Source organism: Suncus etruscus, chromosome 3, assembly GCF_024139225.1.
Source record: "Suncus etruscus isolate mSunEtr1 chromosome 3, mSunEtr1.pri.cur, whole genome shotgun sequence".
NCBI lineage: Eukaryota > Metazoa > Chordata > Mammalia > Eulipotyphla > Soricidae > Suncus > Suncus etruscus.
The window spans coordinates 122,650,717-122,669,235 of NC_064850.1; the positions used below are offsets into that span (position 1 = coordinate 122,650,717).

The window sequence follows — 18,519 nt, forward strand, 5'->3', positions numbered from 1 at the left end:
TTCCTTGCTCCTCTTTTGCATTTCTTGCCCCTTTAACAAAGATTAATTGATTGTATGTCCTGGGAACATTCTCTGAATACTCAAGCCTATTACATTGATCTGAGAGTATGTCTTTATTACAATACCATTTTGTTTTAATGACTATTGCTTTGCAATGCAATTTAAAATTGGGGGAAAGAGATGCTTCCATCTTCTTTTTTCTAAGCATTGCTTTAGCTATTTGTGGGTGTTATTCCAAGTGAATTTTAGGAGTATTCAATCCAGTTATTTGAAGAATTTCATGTTTATCCTTAGAGAAATTGTATCAATTCTGTACAATGCTTTGGGAATATTTCTATTTTAATGATGCTAAAGCCTTTCTGCTTGAGTTTTTTTCATTAGAGATTCATATTGTCACTTACTAAGGTCCCTTTGCCTTACCATCACTCATTTCTGATGCAGGTAGTTGACCATCTCTTCCTATCTAAGCCATTACTGTTTTCCATTCTTCTTTGTGGCTGCCATTATCTACATGAACTGGTCCAGTCAACTGCTGATGGGACTGTGCCATCTTTAGAGGATTCCCATGTCTATTCACACCCTCTGTAAATAGATCTCATCATTGACTTATTTCCCTTATTGTTCAAAATCAGGCATATGGAAGGCTTTTAAATATTTCCCAGCCTGTTTGAATAAATCAATGTTGAATGATTTGAAAAGAATATAGTGCTTTGCTAGAGCTTATGATAATAACGGATTTTCTTTTTATCTTTTTTTTCCTTGATTTTTGGTGGCTGCATCTTATGGTGCTCAAGGTTATTCCTGAATCTGCACTCCAGAATCATTCCTGGTGATTCAGGGGATCTTATACAATGTCAGGGATTGAGCCTGGTCAGCCATGTATAAAGGCAACCTCCATACCTGTTGTGGTATAAATCCTGCCACAATCATGTTTTTTTTTTCTGAGTTCTACTGAGTCAATATGTATTGAGCATACACTGTATGGCACACATTATGGTAGGTATAACAGGAAGTTTAGTCCTGAAGATTTCCTGTAACTTTAACAATAATAAAGAGTGGCAATTATGGTTCTAAGAATTCATTCTTTAAGCACATGTTTATGTTTTGAAAAGTTTTTCATCGACATAAACTTTTCTTGTTATGAAGTGTGTTGTTTGCTCATGTAAAGCTGTATTGTCAACTTAGTTATTATAGGCTGGTAAATCTGGTTTAATTTTCATCAGAAAATTTTTTGAAATCACTCATCTGATTAAAAATGCCAGAAAATGGCACAAGTGATGTGTCAGAGTCCAGTCTGCCCCCCCCACCCCGGGTAAATGGGTCTGAATCAGAGGTGCCATGAAATTAAAAGAACAAGACAGGCATAAAAGATAAAAGCAAGGGGTCAGGGAGCTCACTGCCTCATGGACTGAGATCTCTGACTGTCATCCACTTAGGACATTAAATGTTCAGGAATAATCAGCACGAGAAGAAGGGCAAATAATAGACAAATTCCAAGCCTTGGGGGGTGGGTTCTGAAAGTTAAAAGGACATGGGTTTGGTGAGGCATTGGAGATAAACTCTGCGTGAACAAGGGAGCAGGAGTGCCCTCGAGCAAGGCAATATTGTTTGGTTTTATAACTAGAGGTCTCTGTGAGGGAGGAGGTAGAGCCAAAGGTCAATTCCAACTAGGAATAATTAATTGTGAGGAATGCCCCTCTTTGGCGTTCTGTCCTATACCTTGGATCAGTCAGTTGGGAACAATATCACAGAGGGTATCCAGTGATGATATAGGGTATTCTAGAAAATATAGAATATGCTAGAAAATTTTAAATATACAGAAGAAAAACAGTAGCAAAATATGTTTCTAAATCAATATTTACATGCCAATAGAATTATTTGAATGTAGAATATGTCAGGACCAAGTGATCATCCATCCATTCATGAATGGATAAAGACAATCTCTCGTTATTTTAAATCCAGGTTAAAATAAAAAAGTGAAGATGGTAATAGATGTTTAAATCTTTAGAATAAAAAAATGTGAAGCAAAATATCTAAGAAAGCAAAAGATAGCTCTAATATTTTATGTATGTTAACAGTGGTTTTGTAATGGGATTATTTTTTATCCTAAGATCCATGAATGGTCTGTGAACTTAATTGTGCTTTCAAAACATGCCTAGTATGGTCACTGATCACACTATCATATTCATCTTGGCATTTACTAGCTAGAAAGTGAAAAACAACTCTTGTAATACAAATATCCTTGTGTGACCTTATAACAATTGAGATGCTACATGAATTGTGAAATTTGAAATATGCTACTCTATGTTCAGACCTGACATCCACTATGTTAATTCTCTTTAACAGATGTACTTCATTAAAAAATTAAATTAATGGGGCCGGGCGGTGGCGCTGGAGGTAAGGTGCCTGCCTTACCTGCGCTAGCCTAGGAGACGGACCGCGGTTCGATCCCCCGGCGTCCCATATGGTCCCCCAAGCCAGGAGCGACTTCTGAGCGCATATAGCCAGGAGTAACCCCTGAGCGTCACCGGGTGTGGCCCAAAAACCCAAAAAAAAAAAAAAATTAAATTAATATCTTTATTTAAGTACCATGTTACAAACATGTTTGCAGTTGGATTTTAGTTATTAAAAAAGAACACCATAAAGCCAGAGCAGTGATGCAAGTGGTAGGGCAAATGCTTTGCATGATGCTAATTTAGGATGGAGCAAGATTCGGTCTCCCAGCATCCCATATTATCCCCCAAGCCAGGAGCAATTTCTGAGCACATAGCAAGGAATATCCCCTGAGCATCACTGACTGTGCCCCCCAAAAAAAAGAACACCTCCTTTCAATAGTGCAACCTTCCTACCAACAATGCCCCTCTATATCCCTTCTCCCTTACCCCCTGCCTGTCTTCAAGACAAACTATTTCACTCACTACCTTTGTCATGATATAGTTGTTAGTGTAGTTATTTCTCTAAATGAATTCACCACCCTTTGTGGTAAGTTTGATATCACAGCCCGGTCCTTCCAGCCCTCATCTTTATTATCTCTGGATTATTTTTGAATCTGTTTCTGGGTATTATTCAATAATGACTTTTATTTTTTTAAATCCCATAGAATAGTGAAACTATTCTGATTTATTAAACTTTTTCTGGTCCACAAGAAATCTTTGATTTGCACATGTAGACCCTCAAAATTTGCTCATATAAACTGACTTGTGAGGATCTGATTCATACACAAAGCTAAAAAAAAAGGAATAATACATTTTGCCAATAACAGAAGAGGAAAAGCCTTGATGAGCATACACATAAAATTTTATCCAGAAGAATAAACTTTTCCTTCTTTTAAGAATGTACTGTTTAAAGAAATGGACATTAAAAATTTCATATTAGTGTCACACAAACTCAAATATCTTGGAGTCAACTTAACTAAAGATGTGAAGGACCTATACAAAGAAAACTACAAAATCCTGCTTCAAGAAATAAAATAGAATACAAGAAAATGGAGACACATAGCCTGTTCATAGATTGGCAGGATTAACATCATTAAAATGCCAATACTCTCCAAAGCATTGTACAGATTTATTGTAATCCCTCTAAGGATACCCATGACATTCTTCAAAGAAGTGTATCAAACACTTCTGAAATTCATTTGAAACAATAGACATCCATGAATAGGTAGAGCAACCCTGTGGAAAAGGAGTGTGGGAAACATCACTTTCCCAAATTTTAAATTGTTTTACAAAGCTATAGTCATTAAAACAGTACTTAAATAAAGACCTGCAGATAAGTGGAATAGACTTGAGTATTCAGAGAATGTGCCCTAGATATATAATCAATTAATCTTTGATAAAGATGCAAGAAATGCAAAATGAAGCAAGGAAAGCCTCTTCAACAGGTGGTGTTGAAGCAATTGGTCAGCCCATTGCAAAAAAGCAAACTCAGACCTCCATCTAACACCATGTTCAAATCCAAATTGATTAAAGAGCTTAATAACATTCCCTGTGCCTGCCAGGAGCGATTTCTGAGTGTAGAGCCAGGAGTAACCCCTGAGCGCTGCCAGGTGTGACCCAAAAACCAAAAAAACCAAAACAAAAACAAAACCCTTAACTGTAATATTACATGAGTGTGTCTTGTGAATTGCATGACACTCAAAGGTGAGTACAAGGAATAACATATGCAATAAAGCAGATATAAATTATGATCTTTATATGGAAAATATGTAATCTCAACTGTCTTTTAAAGAAATATAATGTAAGTTCAAAATTGTCTCAGAATGTAAGACAGCAGGAAATTAAGAGCTTAATACGGGGCCAGAGAGATAGCACGGAGGTAGGGCATTTGTCTTGCATGCAGAGGAAGGTGATTTAAATCCTGGCATCCCATATGGTCCAGGAGCCTTTTCTGAGCATAGAGCTTGAGGAACTCCTGAGCACTGCAGGGTGTTACCCAAAAACCAAAAGCCAAAAAAAAAAAAAAAAAGGGAAAACAAACAAACAAACAAAAACCCAACCTTGTGCTCACACCGTGATTTGGGATTCAATTCTATTAGGCCAATCCCCACATACAAGAGAAGTGAAAATGGTTTCCAGTTCCATAAAATAAATAATTATAAAAAAGAAAAAGAACTTAATACTTTTTGTTTTATTAGGGGTGGATCAAATGAGTTGATATTTGTCTTTAGTCTTATATGTATTGATATACACTTAGTAATCATCCTCTATTCCTTTGTAACTTTTATTGGCCTATCGAAAAATATAGTAGTAAAATATTATTGATATATAAATCTAAACATTCAATGACACCAGGAACAGGAATGTCTTAACAACTAAAATGCCACCTTGCATCTATGAGGCCAGGAATTCCTTCCAGGTGCCACTTCAAATGCTGAATGTGGTACTCACAGTTCTTCGTACAATATCCATGATCATAACAGAATCTGACATCTGATCTACCAAAGCCAGGTGTGTGAGTACCACAACCAACTTGTTTGTGATGCAAAGTAATCATAACACCCTTGAAGAAAAGGCAGTGAAGAAAAAAAAAATAAACCAAACAGATTTTAAAAAACTAATTTAAGAGAGAATTAAAAATGCAAAGCATATCAATTTGTGCTTTTTAATCAATAAATTTAGGTCAACAATTTAGAAATAAATTTAGATCAACATCAATATGTACCCAAAGAAGCTAAAGGCATTATTTTGAGAGAAAAATAGACAAATCAGGCAAATAGTTAAATAAATATTAATGATAGCCAACTTAAATTAACGGCAATCCCTAATTGGCTAGTCATTCTCTAGAAAGTGAAAAGAAAATCATTTTTATTCACTACTTAATACTTTATAATCCCAACTCTCAACAATTATTTAGTTATTGCTTTCTCAAAACATTTGCTTTCATCCATTTCAAAGATCTCTAGGTTTTGTTTTTGTTTGTTTATTTTTTTTTTCAAAAAAGACAGGTAGACTAGTTAAACATTCAGCTCAAGCAATTTCTCTATAATAATGTCATGGATCCATTTAAAGACAGCTACAAATAACATATTTTACTAAACAAGGCAACTATAACCATGGCAATAATAACAAAACATTTCAAACAAAGCAGAGCAGTACAGAAATTAGGGGTGAGGGAAGCACAAGAAAGGATATCAATATAGTCAATACACAAGTAGCGTTATAAAATGTCATGTCTTGTCTTATCATTTTCTTGCTTAGCACAAATCTGCCATAATCCTAAACTCTTTGCAGACAGCAAACATCCCAGCACCTTCTAGAGATAAACTGATAAGACAGGGGAGAACTGCAAATAAATGAGATTGAGGGAGACCTAGGCAATGAAGGTGTGAGTTTGGGGAACTCCAGTGTGGGAAGGGATGGTTGAAGGGAATTGAGGGAATTTATTTCAATCAACTGGTTATTTTAAACCACATTTTAATAAGAGATAGCTATGTAATAAGAGATAGCTATTCACCCTACATTGATGGTGACAGACAGAAAAAGTGGCACAAGGTCAGAGAACAGAGGAAAAAACCAAAAGGACCAAGTGCATGGGGGTGGGGGGAGACATTGAGATGACAGAGCCCCAGTGACCAGAGTGACTCTGGACTCCCTCTTTCTAAAATATGAGTTTGCTGTTTGTTGGGGGGGAGGATTATTTGGTCAGATTTGCTCAATGTTCACTGATGAGTGGGGGATTCAACAGGATTTTGAATTAAATGCATAGTAATTAATTGGTTAGAGCTTGATATGATTTTAATCCATAAGATTTCTTTTAAACTATATTAAAAAAAACTGAATTACATTTTATTTATTTATTTATTTATTTATTTATTGGCTACACCCAGTGGTGCTCAGGGGTTACTTCCTGGCTCTGTTCTCATATATCATTCCTGGTTGTCTGGGTGGCAGGGGACTGTCTGGGATGCCTGGAATTGAACCCATGTCCAAGTGTGAGGCAAGTGTCCTATCTAGAGTACTATTACTCCAGCCAAAAATGCTGATTTACAAGTTTATTATAATTGTCTTTAAAATATCTATTTCAACTCCAATCCACTACCAGTGCCACTTCCCAGCACTAGTACTTCTAGACTCTATTATCTGCATGTGTGAAGCCAATATATTCATCAGAGTAATTGCAGAGATGGGATAGCCTGTCTTCACTGGTATGCAAACCCTTGGTTGGAGCCTCATTTTCAGTGGATAGGGCAATTGCCTTGCACACAGATGACTTTGGTTTAGTCCCTTGTAGCATAAGTCTCTCAGCACCTCCAGTATCGCCGAATGCAGAACAGGAGTAACCTTGGATCATCTTTGGGTGAAGCTGCAATAATCAATAATCAATACAACAAATGACTTCTGCTTTTAAATCTTGATTCCTCCCCCAATCTATTGCACCTCTCTCTCTCTCTCTCTCTCTCTCTCTCTCTCTCTCTCTCTCTCTTGTCTCTCTCTCTGTCTCTCTCTCTGTCTCTCTCTGTCTCTCTCTCTCTCTCTCTCTCTCTCTCTCTCTCTCTCTCAGTTTTGAGAAGTGCCTGTCAGTCTCAGGGTTTGATCCTTGGGGCCTCAGAAACCATATGAGATGCTGGAACCCAGGTTGGATGCATGCATGCAAGGTAAGCACCTCACCAATTGTGCCATCTTCCAGTCCCCTACCATGTCATCTCTTTATTGTCTCTATAGTTGAACTTTCCCCCAGAATTCCAGTGGATTGCAACCATACAATATGTAGTCTCTTTTTCAGATCTGCTTTCTTCACTGGCTAGTATATATATATATATATATATATATATATATATATATATATATATATATATATATGAGAAAGTTCCTCCTTGTCTTGCATAGCCCCATAGCTCATTTCTGGGCTCATGTCTGGTCATCCACTTAAGGATGTTTGTCTGCTTCCAAATTTTAACAGGTATTATTAATGCTGCAGTAAACATCTGTGTCCCCCTTGGGAGTGGACAGTAGCATTCAATTCTTGGGTAAATGGTAAGAAAATGATAAGAAAGGTAAAAATAGCTTGCTTTTAATAAAGCAAAGCAAAGAAAAACAAAACAAAACAAAAAACATCCTCTGTTTTTTTTTTTTTTTTGAGGATACAGGATATATACCAGGCTGTGCTTAATCAGATTTTACTACTGGCTCTATATCCATGATCATTCCTGGTAGGGCTCAATGGAACATATGCAATGCCAGTGATTGGACCCTGGTTTTCTGCATACCAGCCTCTGTCTAACTGACTGCCCTATCTCTTTGGCCTTTCACACTGTTTTTTTTTTGCTTTGATTTTTTTTATTAATTTTTTATTTTAAAATATGAGAACAAAGATACAAAGAAAGAGGACAGGTAAAGTTACAGTGGAAGGACAATCACCCATAAGTAGAATTCTCAGTAGTCCCATTGCTAATATCTTAACTTTGAACTTTCAGCCGAAGAACATTAAGAAAAATAAAACAGAACTCATGTACAATTACTTTGTCCCTCAAGCCCCCAGATTGTAGTACATAGTATTTCTTAGCAGCACACAAAGCAATCTAAAGCCATAAAACTTATGTAACTCCTTAAACATTGAAGGCAAAGTACTTTTTTACATTTCCATACACATGCATATTAGTTTAAGTTAACCTCAAAAGTGTAAGTGGGTTGTTTTTCTTAAGGATTAGAGTCTAAGGAGTACAGTAAAAACGGTGTTAGAGTGGCAATTATTGTTTGCATAGGCCCACCAAAATATGAGGGACATGGAAAGGAAAAGCCTTGGCCTAAATACAAGGAGACCCTACCCCTGAAGTTTTCTGGCATAGGTCCAACTCTAGGCTCCAGACAAACTAGTTTGTCCAATCCAGGTCATTGTCTCTAGTACCAATACACTTTTTATTTTTCACACAGTCTCTATTGTTGGTATCATGTTTCTGTATTAAAGATCCTGGAATCTGCATACCCTATATTGCAGTCAGGATGGTACAGAGCATCCTCTCATTTCACCTCACAATTAAAGGGCAATGCAGAGAACCCTGTCCTGTAAGCAGGTCGTTTTTGTTTTCAAGTCTTCTTAGTGCTAAAGGAAGTCTCTTTTGAGCAGGTCGATGTCAGAGCCATGATAGGGTCTTCCCTGGTAGAGGATTGCTTCCAGGTGTTGTTATAAAAGACCTTGGATGTTTCGCAGATAGCTTCCCTGGTTCAGGGGTGAATGGAGGATGCCCATTCTTCTGAGGCCTGTGCCAGGTCATTATATCAATGTTCAGGGTGTAAGGTCCCATTGCACTACAAGATTTGTGTGTTCCAATCTCTATTAGATAAGAACTTATTTGTATGTATAGTATTTTCCCATTTTAATGTGCCTATGCAAACAAGGAACAATGCCACGTGGCGTTATCGGCACATATGGGGGCCATAAGAACAAATCCAACAATCCCCATGACATGGTTCAATCATAAGCATTAAACTGAGGGACTCTTCCACCAAAATTCCTTATTGAACAGCTCACAAAGCGAAGACAAGATAAAAAGTGGGTAGAATCGTAATGGTAAAAGAATATTTAGAGTTATAGCTGTTGAAGAAAATACACATAAATATTCAAAAGACATATGTGTCCATTTTATGTCTTTTGAAATAGTTTTGGGTTATTAAATCCAATGCACAACTTTGGTCTGTGACTAGAACAGTGTAGTAAAAAGGGTAAATGTGGGGTACTGATGGTTGGGGGTGAGAGAGTTAAGGAGTAATAATGAGCTTTGTAGGGGTGTGCGAAAGGGCAGAATCTGTTGGGGCAAGAGGTCAGTCTTGGTGCCTAACAAATTAAAGAACTAAGGGTAAAGAGGGTTAATTAAAGGGAAGATAACGAATCCGGATTGGGAGATGAGGGAGTAGATGAGGGAGTAGAAGGGGCTCTGGTGTGGAGATATATATATATATATATATATATATATATATATATATATGGGGCTATATACATTGTATAGATCAATTGTTTATGGATTAGGCTTGGCAGTCAGAGAGGACCACTGTATAGGAAGTCAAGTCTACATATACACTGATTTTAGGGACCTATTTGAATATTATCCTCCAAATCTAGGGAATTCCATTTTTTTTCCTAGAAAAGTCGAGAATTAAGAACACTTTTGGGAGTTGTTAAGAAGTATATATATTGTGTGGGCGCAAATGTGCTTTTGAAAATGAATACTAGGAAGAAAAGAACTGAATGGGGTCCAGTATGCATAGGGGAGGAATTTGTTTCCCCCACCCTCCCCCCGGGCCTGATTTACCAGGCGTGGCCCTGAAGACCACTGTGGTGTGGGGGGATTTCAGTCCCCTGGACTAAGTGGTCAGCCCAGGGGGCCTATGCTTTTACACTGTTTAAAAGTGACTTTATAATTTTGTTTTCCCATCAAAAAAGAGAATTTCTGTGCCTCCATATTTTCTGCAGCATTTAGTGCCATCCAAGTGATCCCATTCTTGATTACTCTAAAGGGTTTAGAGTAGCATCTAACAAAGATATGCATTTGGGATACCCTGATATGCTGTGAAGAATAGATTTGCTCAGTTTCTGCTCAGATAAAACCAGTTTTATCTGGTTTGTTGATATAGTGTAACAAAAATATCCCACCCCCCAAATGTATCATTTTCTGAAAGATCATGTCTGATTGCTGGGTGAAGGCTGTCATTTGTATAAATAAAATATGTACTTATTTTTGTACCATAAGACACACTTTTTCCCTAAAAGATAGTTATTTCTTATAGAGTGAATGCCGCCTGGAGCTGAAACCTGAGTGTACATTAAAACTATGTGCATATTATGGTCACGTGCATCTTGGAGAGTAAAAAATATGGTATTTAAATGTTCAAATTAAAAACATTCTCTATGAGTACATCTTTGTACACCTCCCTCTTGATGTGAGGAAGATATCAATCTCTTTGTATGTGGAGAAGGCAGAACAGAAGAACATCTACTTAAAATCAAGTTTTATTCTCTGAATCTTCCTATAATGACCCATCTTTTGCTACCTACCCACTAAATTCCTTATGCAGTTACCTCCTTACCCAGTCAAATCTCATACTCTAAGGTGTTTTAAGGTAGACTTTGAAACTGAGATACACAATCTAAGTCTGCCCCATTTATACATGTTATAGATGTTATTAAACATCTTTTTTGGTATTCGTTTGTTTTTTTATTTCTTCTTGTCAAGTTATCTGGTTCTTGTTTAATTATTTACTTCAGAGAGAGTGTCAGGAGGTACAGAATGCTTTTCCTTTGTGTGCTGACTGTAATCTAATAAGGTGTTTGGTTCATTGTTTAATTGGGTGTTTGTTTTCTTCTTGTTTAGTCTTACCAGACCTTTGTATATTTTGAACAGCAGCCGATTATCAGTTGTATCCTTTGCAAATATTTTCTCCCAGCCTGTGGCTTATCTTCTCATTTGTTTGATGTTGCCTTTCACAGGGCAGCATTTTTTAATTTTAATGAAGCCAGGCTTATCAATTATTTCTTTCCTGGATCATAAGTTGAGTGTGTTTTATCTAATAAGCCATCATTTTACTCAAAGTCATCTAGATTTTCTCCTTGGAGAAGTACAAAAGTTTTCTGCAGGAGAACTGACTTGTAGGCATTTCATACCTTTCTCTTTCATGACATTTAATACATTTATTTCTGTGAGGTGTGTAACTCTGTCTGTATTTATCATTTTAATTTTTATAAGAGTAACCACATAAAGACACTGTAATAATTTTTTTGCTTTTGTACTTTTATCAAAGATCATTTTACTTATTTGTAAAATCTATTTCTGGATTGTTTATTTTGTTCCACCGAAATGTTTGTCTATTCTTTCACCTTGGATATTTATTAAGATATTTATATATTTACTAATATATATTAATTATATATAATTAATTCATTTAATATATTTATACATAACTATACAAACTATATTTACAAACTATATGTAAATATATACTCATATATATTATTATTAATAATAAATTTATAATACTAATGTACAAATATTATATGATTATTAATTCTACATGCAATCTATAACTATATACAATAATATGTTTGAATATTATATAATGAATTATTAAGATATACCAAGATTATTAATTATACATTAATATATATTGCATTATATATTTATGTATATTAAATCTTGACATTGGTTAAACCTGATCCTTCAACTTTGTCTTTTGGCTTCAATATTATGTTTCTTTCTCTAATATTGTTCTCCATATCTTGTTTATGCCATAACTTTCTCAATTGGGATAATTTTTCACTTATAAAATAAATCAACAAGGGAGGGGGAAGCGGACCTGGCTCGGCCTGCGACAAGATCTGCCACCTCAGGACCCCATAGCTTGCTTTACTGGACTCCAGAGCCTTTGCACCCATGTCAGCAGAGCCCTCAACCTATGCTCTTTAAGCACCAATGGGAGCCCTAGTGGCATTCAGAAGATGACACGGGTTCGAGTGGTGGACAACAGTGCCCTGGGGAACATCCCATACCACCGCCCTCCACGCTGCATCCACGTATCTAACAAGAGCAGATTAGGCAAAGTGGGTGATCGTATCCTACTGGTCATCAAGGGACAGAAGAAAAAGGCGCTCATCATGGGGATCCGCATGCCTGGCCCTTGTTTGATTCTAACAATGTGGTCCTCATCGAAGACAACGAGGACCCCATGGGAACCCGCATTAAGACACCCATCCCCACCAGCCTTTGCCAGCAGAAAGGCGAATTTTCTAAGGTGTTGGCAATTGCGCAGAAGTTTGTGTGAGCAGAGTCCTGAGAGTTGCCTGCTTTCGCCTTTGCAGGGCTGGTAAAAAAAAAAAAATCAATAAATAAAATATGATAATAGCAATGTTTCAAAATAACAACTATAGGTTCACTCTTACAACAGGGTTGAAAAGATGGGAATTGACATACTACAATATATGCATAGAATATTATGGCATTAAATATGACTGTATTGCATGGATGCTTGTAGATTAATAAAATCTCCAAAACACTGAGACTGTTGGGGATCATATGCACTATTTGAATTGTATTTTTGAAAGGTGCTAAAACAGGAGATTCACCAGTCCTCCTGGTTGTTTTGGTGTCATGAAAATACTTAATTAGCTAGATCAAATTGAATCAAGCATAACTGTTTATTGTTACTAAGGCATGTCAAATCCTAAACTTGATTTTATCTGCCAAGGTGCTGCATAATGAATTTAAGTAAACATAATTTTTATTCAAAATTCACGAACATGTTAACTACAAATTTTCATGTATCTATACCCTTTGGTGAAGTTAATATCTATATTATGTATTAGAGAAAAATGTTATGTATTAACATGTATTGCATGTTACATGTATATGCATTAATATATATTCTATAATAGAGATAATTTACTTTATTTAGAAAATATTTTAAATGCCAAAGTGTTTACCTAATGAATGACCTATATATCTGAATAGTAACACACTAAATAGATCAAAAATATCTTTGTACTAACTAAGACAAAATAAATTACTTTTTTTGGATCCATTGAGTTGAAGAAAATGACATGAATGAGGTTCTGTCTGATTATTTATTCAAGCATAAACATTATTAGAAAGGGTGGTGATACATACATCATTGCCACTGTAAGAAACAGCTTCAGAAATTTAGATTCAGTTGAGTGTATTAAACTCTATGAATGACTGGGCAGGCAAAATTATAGTCCACTAGGATAATTATAGTTCACAGTCATTTCTAATGGGATCTGCATAAATCAGGGTATTGTTTGCCACAAAGTGTATTTATACTTGTCAAATGATTGTAATTGGACATTTACAAAGTACCATTTCAATTTATAAACATGACTTTTAAATGAATATTTATAAAGCACTTGTTAAAGAAAATAAATTTACTCAGGTAATTTTGAACTGTGATTTTATAGCATGTAATATAAAGCCTCCTCTTAACAAGAAAACATCTACAAAGTGTCTGTTGATGATAAAACTCAAAATTAGATAGAGTTATGAACCTTTTAGCAGTTCACAGGGTGAAATATTCATAACATCTATAGATGATCCAACAACAGTAACATATGTTTAAATTCGACGATCTGGGACGAATTCTTGTGGTGTAAATAGCAGAAAGGTGATTCTGGCAATTGAATAATCCATATTAGTATAAATTATTATGTAAAACTTAACTAATTATGGGCATACATTATAGAATTTTCAAAAGGTATTGGCTTTAATTTATTATAAAAGTTATGTGGAGAGAGGACAACATTGGTGGTGGGAATGCCCCTGATTCAATGTCACTATGTACCTAAATTACTACTGTATATGATTTGTAATCCACTTTGGTCAAAATAAAAATAATTAATAATAAAAAGTTATCAATAACTAAAAATAATAGTTCAGAAGGTAGGGTACTTACCTTGTACGCAACAGACTTAGACTCAATCTCCAGCACCATATATGGTCACCCCGTAGCCATCAGGAGTGATTTCTGAGCACAGAGCCAAGAGTAATCTTTGAACACTGTCAGGCATGGTACAAAAAAATGACCAAAACTATGAATGTAAACATAGCATTTAATGTCCACATATTTTTCTTTGGATAAAATCATTTGGGTAAATTGAATTCTGTTTTTCTAGCATTATTTTCCTTATTAGCTAGTTAGATTCATTGAGCTTTGACTTTTAGAAGCACTGATGTTTTTGGATTATAAATATCTAATTGTTGCAATATTTGCATAGTCACCTACTATGATTATTTTTGTAGTCTGATGATTACTTCATGTATCAAATGCTCACTTTCATATATTGCTGGACAGAACTAACACTATTTTCCTAAATCCCAACTTCGTTGAATTTTGCTGGATCATCATAATTTAAGATATATCTTCCATAGAACAACTCTCTAGGGCTGAGAAGATTTTCTGGTTTGTTCTGTCTTTTTTCTTTTTTTTTTTTTTTGTTTGTTTTGTTTTGGTTTTGGGCCACACCCGGTGACGCTCAGGGGTTACTCCTGGCTATGCGCTCAGAAGTCGCTCCTGGCTTGGGGGACCATATGGGACACCGGGGGATCGAACCACGGTCCATCCATGGCTAGCGCAGGCAAGGCAGGCACCTTACCTCTAGCGCCACCACCAGGCCCTTCTGTCTTTTTTCTAACTTGTGATCTTTGATCATACCAAGTTATATATCTCCATAGTTCCTCAGGACCACACTGACATAGCAGTTGGTTGAGATGGAACAAGACATCAAAGGACAATAGAGTCAAAAGGACATAAGGTCCTTTAGCTCTCTAGATAACTCCTTTATTTCTCTAATCAGTCACTTTTCTTCCCTCTACCTGCCTATAGTCCTGAGTAAATTTTTGTTAATAAATATACTTCTTTTACATGTAAAATTACACTTTCCCCTTCAAGAATAACATTTTAAAATACTTTGATAGATGAAAATATTTTCTATCTCAACTTCCTTATTTGAGAAATTGCATTTTGCTCTGCAAGAGAATCTTGCATTTACACGGTTGTACTGTCTCTAATCTGCCTTCATAGAACATCTTCACAACCAGTTTTTGACTACATTTATTCCCATTAATCACTATACAGTTAAAGAATTCTATTGTCTGAATCCTCTTTTCTCACGGTCTGTTGCAAACATGTTTCTCTAAAGCATGTGAATATTGCTAACCAAATTTGTTATAGTATTTGAAAAAAGATCGATATCTCAAGTTCAGTATGGGATTTGACAGATCTCCAGGGCTTCCCCGGGCCACACGCCTGGGCAAGCCGGTGAGTTGGGTCCCTTGGTGGAGCTTGAAGGTACCCTAAGCCTTCCCCCACTATCCATGCGGCTCCTTAGGGAGGGTCTGGGTGGGGCTCTGAGCTTCTGGTCTCCCAGCTTCTTGAAGGATCTCTCCTTCCTGGGAGCCGGGAGTCTAGCAGGAGGAGGTTTGGCTGGCACTGGTAATCTCTGTCCAGTCTACATTTTCAAAATCGCGCGGGGGCGATAGCACAAGAAACATTAATAGTACTCTCACAAGAAACTTTAATAGTACTCACTATCATTGAATTATGTTTTTATGTATGCAGAATGTCCATTTTGTACTCTGCCCTTTTGCATACCCCTTCATAAGTTCATTTCTCTTTAACTTCTTTAACTTCTATCATCATTACTCCTTTTATACCCTTTCTAACTTAAGTACTGTTGAGTCCTAAGTCACAGACCAAAGTGGTGCCCTAGAGTTAACACCCACCCAACTATTTTAAAAGGCATAAAAAGGACACATATCTTTTCAACATTTTATGGGTGTTTTCTTTGACGGCTATAACTTTTGCTAAATACTTTCTTATACAGTGATGATCCCCCCCCATGTTTTTTATCTTCTCTTTGTGAACTGCTCAATATGGAATTTGGTGTGAAAGAATCCCTCAGTTTAATACTTATGTTTGAACCAAGTCATGGGTCTTGTTGGAAATGTTCTTATGCCCCCATATATCTGATAGCACCACGTGGCTTCATATCTTGTTTGCGTAGGCACACTAACATGGAAAAATACTATACATACCAATAAGTTCTTATCTAATAAAAATGGGAACACACAAATCTTGTAGTGCAATGAGACCTTACACCCTGAACATTGACATAAAGACCTGGCACAGGCCTCAGAAGAATGGGCATTCTCCATTCACCCCTTGATCTACAGAAGACATTTACAAAACATCCAAGGTTGTATATAATATCACCTGGTGGCATTCCTGTACCAGGAAAGACCCTACAGCTGCTCTGACATCTACTCAAAAGAAACACCCCTTAACACTGAGAAGACAACAAGAACAAAGACCTGCTTACTGGACAGGGCTTGCTGTATTGCCCCTTAATTGTGAGGTTTGTCTATAACATCACCTGGAAGCAATCCTCTACCACGGAAGACCCTACCACTGCTCAGACATCGTCCTGCTCAAAAGAGACTTCCCTTAACACTGAGAAGACTTAACAACAACAACCTGCTTACAGGAAAGGGCTTCCTGCATTGCCCTTTCATGGTGAGGTGAAACGAGAAGGCACTCCACATCATGACTTCAATGTAGGACATGCAGATTCCAGAATCTTTAATACAGAAACATGAGACCAAAACAGAGACTGTGTGAAAAGTGTGTTGGCACTACAGACAATGTCTTGGATCGAACGATAACTTTCCTGAGGCCTAGAGCTGGTCTTATGCCAGGAAACTTCAGGGATAGGATCTCTTTGTATTTAGGCCAAGGTTATTCCTTTCCATGCCTCTCATATTTTGGTGGGCCTATGCAAACAACAATTGCCACTCTAACACCGTTTTTACTGTGCTCCTTTGACTCTAATCCTTAAAACGCACCCACTTAAAATTTGAGGTTAACTTAAGCTAATATGCATGTACATGGAAATGTAAAAAATACTATGCCTCTAATGTTTAAGGAGTTACGTAAGTTTGATGGCTTTAGATTGCCTTGTGTGCTGTTAAGAAATATTATAATGTGCTACAATCTGGGGACTTGAGGGACAAAGTAATTGCACATGGATTCTGTTTTATTTATCTTAACTTTCTTTGGTGAAAGTTCAAAGTTAAGATATCAGCAAGGGGACTTCTTCTGATAATTATGTTATGGGTGATTGTCCTTCCACTGTAACTTTACCTTATCCTCTTTCTTTGCATCTTTTGTTCTCATAATTCAAAATAAAAAAATTATAAAAAAAAGAATAACATTTTAAAATACTTTGATAGATGAAAATATTTTCTATCTCAACTTCCTTATTTGAGAAATTGCATTTTGCTCTGCAAGAGAATCTTGCATTTACACGGTTGTACTGTCTCTAATCTGCCTTCATAGAACATCTTCACAACCAGTTTTTGACTACATTTATTCCCATTAATCACTATACAGTTAAAGAATTCTATTGTCTGAATCCTTTTTTCTCACGGTCTGTTGCAAACATGTTTCTCTAAAGCATGTGAATATTGCTAACCAAATTTGTTATAGTATTTGAAAAAAGATCGATATCTCAAGTTCAGTATGGGATTTGACATGCGTGGAATCAGTATGGGATCTTATTGGAAGAGACTTAACTATGTGATTCTTTATGCAGTACCTACCGACTCATCAACCGGGACTCAATATATGCAGAATTGTGATGACTCATGTGTACCTCATGATTCTTAGGAAACGTAATCTATTGCATTTTTTAAAAAATAATTCAGATATTACATTAATTACAGAAGACAATTGATCATAATCAGCAGAAAAATAAAAAAAATAGCTTAAGGAATGGACATAGAGACCAAGGAGTAGAAAAACCAGGAAGATTGTGTTGCCTCTCTCTTCCCATATTCCACTCACTCGGCAAACCTTTCAATCCTTTTTCTTCTTCATGAATGGGGCAGAAGCTGGAACTATATTTATCAGCCTTTCTTTAAGGGTCCTCAGCGTACTTTAGAAGTTTGCCATTCTGGTGTGTTTACGTTAGAATTGAGAGAGAGAGAGAAATGAAGAAAAATAAAAGCTTTTTCATGTACAGCAACAGTCCACAACACTACAGTTTCACAGATAGGACCTTTTCCAATAAGTTCTAGAACTTTTCCTGTTGAGCATTGTAGTAAAGCACCCTACATGCCAAACAACAGTGGCTTTTACAGAAGCACTGAAGGGAACCAGAGACCTGTCACATCATAACATAAGAGGAATCTCAAGATTTTCTAAGGAATATCTACCTCATCAGAAAGGCCACTGAGAAGTTTTTCTCTCAGTGTGTTTGGCTGATGAGTTTTTTGTAAATGAAACTGACATTCTGCATGTTTTATAACAAGCATTCAATTGGCCTATAGATCATACTTCCTTCTGTTGTATTTAGTTGAAACTTTTACTTCCTAACATAAGGATTTTTAGAGGCAAATATAGCCTTGATTAGATTTCTCTTTACCTGGAAAACTAAGCACCAAAAAAAAAAAATTAAAAACATCTTCTTTCCTCTTTGTCTTTAAAATGCCCTTGTGGGGCTGGAGAGATAGCATGGAGGTAAGGC

General features: G+C 36.3%; 1 protein-coding gene across 1 annotated transcript; it reads left to right on the forward strand.

Moving 5' to 3' along the window:
* Positions 1–1,690: 1,690 nt before the first annotated feature.
* Positions 1,691–12,248, forward strand: LOC126004446 (39S ribosomal protein L14, mitochondrial-like). Its single transcript, XM_049770875.1, is given in 3 exon segments — positions 1,691–1,754; positions 11,768–12,103; positions 12,106–12,248. Coding segments are annotated over 3 exon segments (543 nt in total).
* The last annotated feature ends 6,271 nt before the right edge of the window (positions 12,249–18,519 follow it).